The sequence below is a fragment of the Atta colombica genome, unplaced genomic scaffold (genome assembly GCF_001594045.1).
Source record: "Atta colombica isolate Treedump-2 unplaced genomic scaffold, Acol1.0 scaffold228, whole genome shotgun sequence".
NCBI classification, from domain to species: Eukaryota; Metazoa; Arthropoda; class Insecta; order Hymenoptera; family Formicidae; genus Atta; species Atta colombica.
Window position 1 is genome coordinate 673,757 of NW_017259325.1, and position 9,420 is coordinate 683,176.

Here is a 9,420-nt window from a genome sequence, read left to right on the forward strand (position 1 = left end):
TATATATTTATATGTATGTCTTATATATACCTATGAAAAAAAGATTGTTATGGTGCAATAATGGACGTCGATTAATTTCCTTTCTCCAGCAAAAACACTGAATTATGACACTGATACAAAAATATCTCGACGAAAAGATTGAACGGAATCACAGGTGCACGTGGTATCGTCGAAATGCTGTTGCGCGATCGAGCAGTTTAACGTGGCAGAGAAAGCGAAAGACTGAGACTTTAAGCATTATGTTGGTCTTATAAACCATGAAGACTTACCACTATCCTAGTAAAACACACAAGTACAAATATATCACATAGTAAAATAACTTTCCTTTATCCTTATTCAAAATGCAAAGTGCATTTTAAATTAAAATTAAGATTAATAATAAAAGTGCAACATTTAACTTAAGGCAAAAAACCGAAATAAATATCTAATGAATATGTTATGAAATATGTTAATACATGTTACGAATGTATTCACAACAAATTAACGTAGTTAATTTAATAAATTTGTGTGCTTGAACATACATCCCCCCCCCCACACACACACACACACACACACACACACAAAATTTATATTAATATTTGGAGTAACGTTTTAAATTATACAGAACTGCATATTTAAAATGTTTCAAAACATTCATTGTATATGGATTATGCGCATACTTACTTATGATGTGCACATTGAGGAAAGTTTTACTTTCGCTGAGTGATTTTGAAATTACTTTTTGTTACATTTTACCTTTCCAATTCTATGAATACGTGTACATTTATTATATATACTTGTATATGATGTACGTATTTCAAAAATGTTATGAGACAAAAAAAGAGGGCAAAAAGAAAAAAGTCATAATGAAAGCTTTTTATTAAATTACGAAATATAATTGCAAAGATTGCATAAATTGCAAATATAATTATGGATATTTTAATTTTTGTTGTGTACATTATAAGATAATAGGCTATACACAAAAAGAATGGTTTTGCTGAATTATCTAAAAATTTAACTAATACAGATTTGAAAACAAATTTTATTGAATTAACAAACATTATATATCTTATTAAATACCTTATTGAAACTATAATATAATAAAAGCATCTTATATATATTTATTGAAGTACAGTTTGACTGCAATAAACTTGATTTTATTAAAAATGACTAACTCTTACGTATCTTTTATGAACTTACAATTTTTGATAAATAATTTGCAACTTTTATTTATTTTCTTTACTTAAAATGCAATTGTTCTCTATCTTCCGGCACGCAAATCGCAAAAGCAACAGGAATAATTACATTACTTTCTATATTGAAAACAAAAACAGATGAGATTGTGTTGTTTATTAATAAGTATTCCCCTTAGATTATAAAAAATAATTTTTTCGCAGAGGTCCCAATCTTTAAAAGTCTAACTGTCTAAAAAAATACACATTTTAATTCGTGAATGCCTCACAAACTAACTTAAATATAACTGAATTAATGGTTTTATATACGATATGGGAAATTGAAAAGGATGAAAGCGAGAAGAAAAGACACGAGAAATAAATTTTTCGAAATATTAAGGCTCGCTTCCCTTTCACAATTCGTCCTTTCCGTCCGTAACTGTCCAATCCTCCTTAATAAAATCTGCGCCTTTTTCGGCTATCATTACCGTTGGTGCATTCGTATTTCCACCGGTGATTGTCGGCATAATAGATGCGTCAATGACCCTTAATCCCTGTATTCCGTGAACTTTCAAACGAGGATTCACGACGGCCGTAGGATCGCCTTGAGGACCCATTTTCGTCGTTCCAACAGGATGGAAAGTCGTAGACGACGTATATCGCAGGTTACACTTCCAATACTCGTCAGAGTCGGATTTGGTATGACGGCAATCAGGAATGTCTATGTGACGCAATTGGAATTCGTGTCGCTTGAATGTCTCAGTGTTAATCATTTTCTTCACAAAATCTAAGGATTTCAATATGGTATCTAAATCTTCTTGCTCGGAGAAATAGTTGGCGTAAATCCTAACAGGATCCGCTGGATTTTTGCTACGTAGCCGTATCTCGCCTATGCTCTTCGGTTTTAACAGAACCGAAAAAAAATTGAGCATATCCGCCTCTGTTAGAATTTCTGTTAGCTTTTGAATTATCTCTGTGTCCACGTTAAGGGCGTTAAAAAAATCAGTTATCATGGATGTGTGCCATTGTGGTGTGTAACTGTTCATAAACTGAATATCTGGATATTTAGCATTCGGATCGTGTACGTTGATGAAGCCCGTAAGATCGAAGCCACCGACATTTATCAGAGGTCCTCGATTGTGCATTAAATACTCGTAAGCAGCGTCTAGGAAAAATGTAGGTGACGGTGGTGTCGCGTTCTGATTCTTGAAGGCCAAAGATAAGCCGTACCACAGAACATGATCCTGAAGATTTTTGCCAACGGGTAAATTAACGATTGTAGGTATTCCCATTTCGCGTAGATGCTTTTCGGGTCCAATACCTGAAAGCATCAAGAGTTGCGGACTGGCGATGCTGCCGGCTGATAAGATTATCTCCTTCGAGGCTTTTACATCAATTGATCGTCCGTCTTTCAAAGTCATACGTACTCCAACTGCTTGAGTATTATCCAAGAGAATAGCATCAGCTCGAGTCGACTTCATCACGTACAGATTGCTTCTATGCTTGATCGGCGACAAATAAGCTTTTGAAACGCTCATTCTATGACCTTTATCCAAGGTACCTTGAGCTATGCCATATCCGACAAATTTATCACCGTTGATGGTATCTAGAATAGGTACGCCCATCTCGCGAGCGGCTTGCAAGACTATTTCTTGTATTTCCGGTTGGCTATAATTGTAATATCTAATGCTCAATGGTCCGCCATGACCGCAATACTTGCTTCTCCACTCATCACTATGTCCATGACCGCAGTTTTGAGATTTTTTAAAATATGGCAGAACTTCGTCATAACTCCAGCCTTTGTTGCCCATTTGAGACCATTCGTTGTAATCCTTTTCACTGCCATAAATATAGAGCATGGCATTTAGCGTAGAGCTACCGCCGAGAGCTTTGCCTTTCGACCATTTGCACAACTTATTCTTGTTACCATGGCAGGCAAATTTCTCGGGTTCAATGTCATAGGAATAATCCTCTGATGAATGTAATTGCAAGATAAATGCTGCGGGAACTTCGCTCAGTATCGAGGGATTCTCTCCAGCTTCGATCAGCAATACTTTCCAATTTTCTATTTCAGTCAAACGATTAGCCAATACGGATCCAGCACTTCCACCGCCCACAATGACAAAATCGAATTCTCTATTAGAAGTCGCAATCTCCTCCGAACGATCTGGAGGATAAATGCCATCGCTCAAATTACATTGTGCTGTCAGAAGCGTTTGTATCAGATATGCAAAAATATTCGCAGGACTGGTAATTGCAGAGTTTGCAGCATTAGCCAAACATGTTTCCATGTTGATTAAGTTGAACACACAATTCAAGTCTGTCGAAAAAAAATATATGTATTATTTATAGGCTAATGCTATTTATAATTTATCTTATATATAAGATTGTCTGAAGTTTCATGTCATAAATAATCTTAAAATTTTATTCAATCAATGAAATGATCGTACGGCGTCTCGAGATTGAGACGCCGAAACTTAAAATGATTTTATTGTTATCTTATTATGAAAATTTTAGAAATTATTAGAAATTATTAGAAAATATTATATCAAGATAAGATCACTTTAAGAATTCAAATGAAATAAACAAATGGCTTGTACAATATTATATATATATACATTCAATATTTTACTTTAAAATAAAATTTGTTCGAAACTTCAAGATTCTCAACTAAATCACAAGTATAAAACAACGCTAAACATCGATAGTGCATAAATTTTAAATGTAACAGATGAAACAAAATAAAAATCTTAAACAAATAAAATGCAACATCTAACATTTAGGAAATTATCTATTTTGTATCTTTTTGGTTTCATCTTTATTTTGAGCTATTCACAAAATTCACAAATTCTCTATATCCTTCTCAACAACAAGATTCAAATTTCTTCAAACATTCATTCTCTATCTTCAATGATTAATGATAATTCCAATTATTTTTTTATAATCTTGCCACATGTTATATTCTAGAACATTATGTATAATTGTATAAATATTTGTATAAATGTTTGTAGCAAAATATCTTGTACAATTGGAGATATAATTTTTTCAAAATCTACTGATGAAGTTATCCATAAGTTCTTTAGAATAATAAATGCAATATAAAAAATAAAGGACTAATGAGCCAAACTGGTTGTTCTTGCTTATCATATTATTTAATGTATAAATTACATTATTTAAATAACATTATTTAATATAAAGATAAATATTTCGAAGATAAATATTCCCTCACATTACATATATCCTCAATATACAAATATTAACGATCACAAATTAAAAATAATAGTCGCAAAATTGCATTATAATACTTGCTAATGTCCATTTTGATGATTTCCGTCTTATAATTTAAGAGTATGGTTAATGAGATGTCCAAATCATAAAATTATATTTGTCAGCGAGAGTCTTCAAACATGTTTTAGAAAGCCAAAGGAAATTCTTATTTTTAAACCGTTATTAATTTGATAAGTTAATTCAATATTATATTGACAATTTTTGAGAAATTAAGTCATTAAAATGCTTAAAAAGAAGAAACTTGTCATATTAATATTTAAAAATAATCATGGAATTTCCTTTCCAAAACATGTTTGAAAATTGTCCTTGATGTATAATTTTATAATTTGGACATCTCAAACATATTATTACTCTTTAAATTATACGGCGGAAATCAAAAAGTGGACATTAGCAATCAACCATGATTTACAACATCTATATAGAAGTAAGACATTTAAATTTGTATGCTTATGAAATCAATATATTATATTATCGAGTCCGAAACATACGTACGTTATATAAGTGGAATAATAGATATAAAATAAATTAATCAGTTATCTCTTTATATGCTTGTTTTTAAAATTTATTGATCTTGTATTTGTTTGCTATTGCTGTGCAAAATATTTTTATTATCGTAATTACGACGAAAAAAAATTATAGAAAGTTATTAGTAAAAGAGGCACTTAACATATCTTATTTAAATAGCTAATTCATCGTTCAAGTCTTTAAAAGTCATTGTCAGAAATTAGAATACATCTTGAATATGTAACAGAATTATTTCATTGTGTCTATTTTATATATATATAAATACAAATGTTCTATCTTTCAATAATAATTAATCGTAATCATTATGAGAAACACGCACTTATATATAACTTCGTATTTAAATAATAAAAATATCGAAAACAAAAAAGAGAAAAATAAAATTATACAAAGTGATAAATAATGAGTAGAATTTTTTACTAGTAAAAAACAAAAATAATATATACAAACTATTTTTTATACATATTAAAAATATACCTTTTAAAATATACACAGTGGCGCACGAAATGTCATACTTTTTAATTATCTCATTAAAATTATAATTTATGAAATATTTTTTTTACAAACTACAGAATTTCCTCACACGTTTAAAAAAATCGATATTCTAATTTTAATAAGATAATTAAATGGTGGTATGAAACATTTACGCTACTCTGTATTGTATGTTTTCGTATTTCAGATCTGTACATATTTTTGGTCTTTTTCATATTTTTATTCTTCAATTTTTCATGCTTATACTTAATAACTCATTTGTATTACTTCTGTCTGAAAGTTTTTTTTATATTTGAAAAATTATAACATATTTTTATTTAAATAAGTTTTATTTAATTAATTTATTTTATTTATTGTATTGTATTAATTGTATATAAAAAAAATATTTGTAATGTAATATTTATCATCGATTATCTTATATGAACAAAAGAATTTTTCTATGTATTTAAAATTGCTAAAACTTATTTACATCATCTTTTACTTTAAACAATGTGGCAAAATCATATGTACTTGAATTATTCATTGCATCACATAATATCTTGTTTATTGTTGAATTTAATCTTGTGAATTTAATCTTGTGAATTGAATTTCATTATTTGTCTTATCAAGAACGGTAAGATAATATTTCAACCTTTGATTCTATACGATCAATAATATTGATTAGTAATACTTACAGTATTCACGTTAATTTATACAGATAAATGTATTTTAATCGATGAAAAACTAAAATATACTTAAGTTTTTCTACTTGCTGACAAATTGGCAAATATTTCGTTCGAAAGACGACCTTGAACAATTTGTATTTTTTGTTTGAACAATCTATTTTTTGTTTGTTTTTCGAAAAAAGTCTCCCCCCCCCCCCACACACACACATTGTATAAAGAAATGCCGAAATTGTTTTAATTTGTATTTTATTAATTAAAATTAAATAATATTTATCTTCATCGATTTGTACAATTATACATTTGTCGAAATCGTTCAAAATTCATTATTATTATTGCTCACATTTTTTGTTTCTTCAGAATTATCATAATTTTTCCTCTGACATTCTTGGTAAAGAACACGTTATACTTATTTTACGACTATAATGCCATTCTGTTTGCACGAAATTGTAGCAAATAAAACCGCAATTTATTAGGTATTTGAATAAATTTCCGCCGTTTTCTAAATAATTGTCGAGCATTACATGCATAGAATTCCAGCGGCAATTGTTGTATTTGAGAGTACACAATCTTTCATATTTAGTGTATGAGATTTTGATAGATAGTGTAAACAACATTTTTGTCATTGTATTAAAAAAATAATCAATTTTTGTACCAACAAACGCATTTGCGGGAAGTTTTATTATATTGTTTATTGTTAAGAAAAGTGTAGTTGAAAGTTATCGTTGCTTGTAGAGGTGTATGATTCGATAAAAAATTAAAAACGTAGAAATGCACCGAAATATTGAAAGATGAACGGGCATTTATACTTGATGAAGTCCATGTCAAACTTTGTTAGAAGCATTAAATGTTTATTAATTAAGTGTTAGCAAACGTTTAAAAACAAAATTTCACAAAAAATTGGCGAAAATTTATTCAAACACTCAATATAAACAATTTATAAATTAAAAAGTATAAGGATATCTAAGAAAAAAATTTTAAAACGATTTTAGACCCAACTTCACGACTTCATATCTCTGGCTCTGTTAATCGCAGAGAACTCTACATAATCGTTTTCTTTGTCATAAAGTCTAAAGTTCAGAGAACAATATTCTACGCATTTTCTTCATCCGAAACATTAGAAACGTTTGCGGAGACAAAATATAAAAAAATGGCATTTACAAGCAATTTTTCATCTTTTTTACTAAAACTTTGAACCACTGTATCTCCAAAACTATTCGTCGCACAGAACTCCGCTCTCAAATTATTCGTAAGAAAATAGATAAAAAAAAGTATTATACGACTTACTAATTTCTTCATAGTTTCATAAATATAGCAAAAAGAGAAAAATCGTATTATTTTCAGTTTATATTACTATCTTCCATTCTGAAATCGAACACAAAATGAAACCTATAATATTTACGTCTAAATAAAACATTTAAAACAATAAACAGTCTTTTGATAATTATTTCCTTTTTAGCTCGATTTTTTTGGCTCTGACAACTGGCCTATAATATTTAAAGCAGAGCTGAAATTCAGCTGTATATTTCGACTGATTTTCGTTTTTTCTGTTCCATACTTCATCAATCCGTGCGCCTAAATTCCGATCGGCACGCTGCGTGAGTTGAAATGGGGCAGGATCCAAGTTAAAAATCGAAATGTGGAAATAAATTCTAACTCTGACTTAAAACATTAATCTTGTAAACAAAATAATCTCAATCCTCCGTAACTTACGATCTCGCGTAAACTAGCCACGGTAATGTTGCTGCACTTACCTTAACGTCGAGACATTATCAATGTCTCTTGATAATCTTATTATTTGTGCTTTATCTTGATAGATAATAATTCAAATAGATTACTGATTTTAAATAAAAATAATCTTATAATAATTAACTCAATAATAATAAACTACAAATAACAAGAAGGAGCTACAAGTCAGATTTTATGTATTTCAAATTCTTAGAATATATAGTTTCGACTTTATTATTAGATCATCCTCAGTGTATACATGTAGAGAACAAATTTAACAAAATTGATAAAACAGTTAGATACAGTTTCTACAGATTATAGTTACGCAAAGTGTTGATAATATTTCTTCATATCTAACTTTTATCGCAATAATGTAATGCTTTCAGTCTTATAATATTCTCAGTTACATTCTTCTATTATATCGGTCGCAATTATGTCCAATGATGTCCAATGATAAAATTATTTAAATTTATTTATGTTGAGTCATTCAATAAAAATGTATCAACACATATTCTATTATAAAATCATTACCATAGATTATAGAAATTAAAATAAATTATAATAAATAAATGATTATTATATTATATTCAAAATATTTATTTATTTTAATTATGTGAGTCGTTTCTTGAATCTGTCACTATAAAGATTCATAAAAAATAACAGTTTTATATTTAATTTTAGTTTTTAATTAGATATGATATAAACAATTACTTAAGTATTATAAATAAACATTTAAGATATTTTATATTAAGTAGAAGAGAGCTTACCGAAATGAAATGTTTCAACAGCGATCCGATTCAAACTGAATCGTTAGTAGTGCATGCCTCCTTCTATCATCATAAGATGAAGGTCATAAGCGTAGTTGCCACCTTTCTGGTTTGCGATATAGAATAAAGCGGAGATTCCGGCTTTTTGATCGCGAATTTAAAATTCTTTCTAATAATAAAAGAAAAGAATTTTCAGCTATCTGTTCAAACCTTTGATGATTTTTGAGGTGTGCGGGTCGCACTTAGAATTTTTTTCCAGCTTTTAAAAAGATACCTTCACAAGAAAAATCAAATTGATTTTCTTTTTAGAGAATACACTACAAGAAAGTTTTTAATTTCAGCAATTTTTTGTACTTGTTATTAATCTTTAGAAGAATAATCTTCAGCAGGCAATTTCTAATGGAATATTAATAATCGAAAAGTGGCAACCATGTTACAATATCTCTTCTTTACAATTTACATGTCTCGGCATTATTATGATAATAAAAAATAAATTTTACAAGTATAATCAGACTATATACATATAAAAAAACTTTTTCTACATTCTATTTTTAAAAATTAAAAAGTTTGTCACTTAATAATTTGTCTTAAATTTAATTTTTAAATAATTTTAAATTTTATTTTAAAAATGTCATTTTTTATCATGCTCATGATTAATTAAATATAATCTTATAACTTAAACGTTGTTGTAAATCAAATAACTTGACTTATTTAATAATATTTCTATTTTTAATTCTTTAACTTTTAATTTTGAAAGAGGGAGAGAGAGAGAGAGAGAGAGAGAGAGAGAGAGAGAGAGAGAGAGAGAGA

General features: G+C 28.7%; 2 protein-coding genes across 6 annotated transcripts in view; one reads left to right on the forward strand and one right to left on the reverse strand.

Moving 5' to 3' along the window:
• Positions 1-9,420, forward strand: part of LOC108688308 (flotillin-2) — a 110,877-nt gene that overhangs the window by 57,654 nt on the left and 43,803 nt on the right. The gene's annotated exons all lie outside the window — the stretch shown is intronic.
• Positions 854-8,662, reverse strand: LOC108688304 (glucose dehydrogenase [FAD, quinone]-like). 2 transcript variants are annotated; one of them, XM_018194493.1, is made up of 2 exons: positions 8,611-8,662; positions 854-3,471 (listed from the first exon to the last, which is right to left on the reverse strand). In XM_018194493.1, the coding sequence occupies exon 2, from the start codon at positions 3,440-3,442 to the stop codon at positions 1,565-1,567; it is 1,878 nt and encodes a 625-aa protein (XP_018049982.1). In that variant the 5' UTR covers positions 3,443-3,471; positions 8,611-8,662; the 3' UTR covers positions 854-1,564. The 2 variants fall into 2 exon arrangements, with proteins under 2 accessions (XP_018049982.1, XP_018049985.1); XM_018194496.1 differs by lacking the exon at positions 8,611-8,662 and adding an exon at positions 7,674-7,820.

Excerpts from the sequence above, each read along its gene's own strand:
- LOC108688304 (XM_018194493.1), bottom strand. The coding sequence starts at position 3,442 with ATGGAAACATGTTTGGCTAATGCTGCAAACTCTGCAATTACCAGTCCT.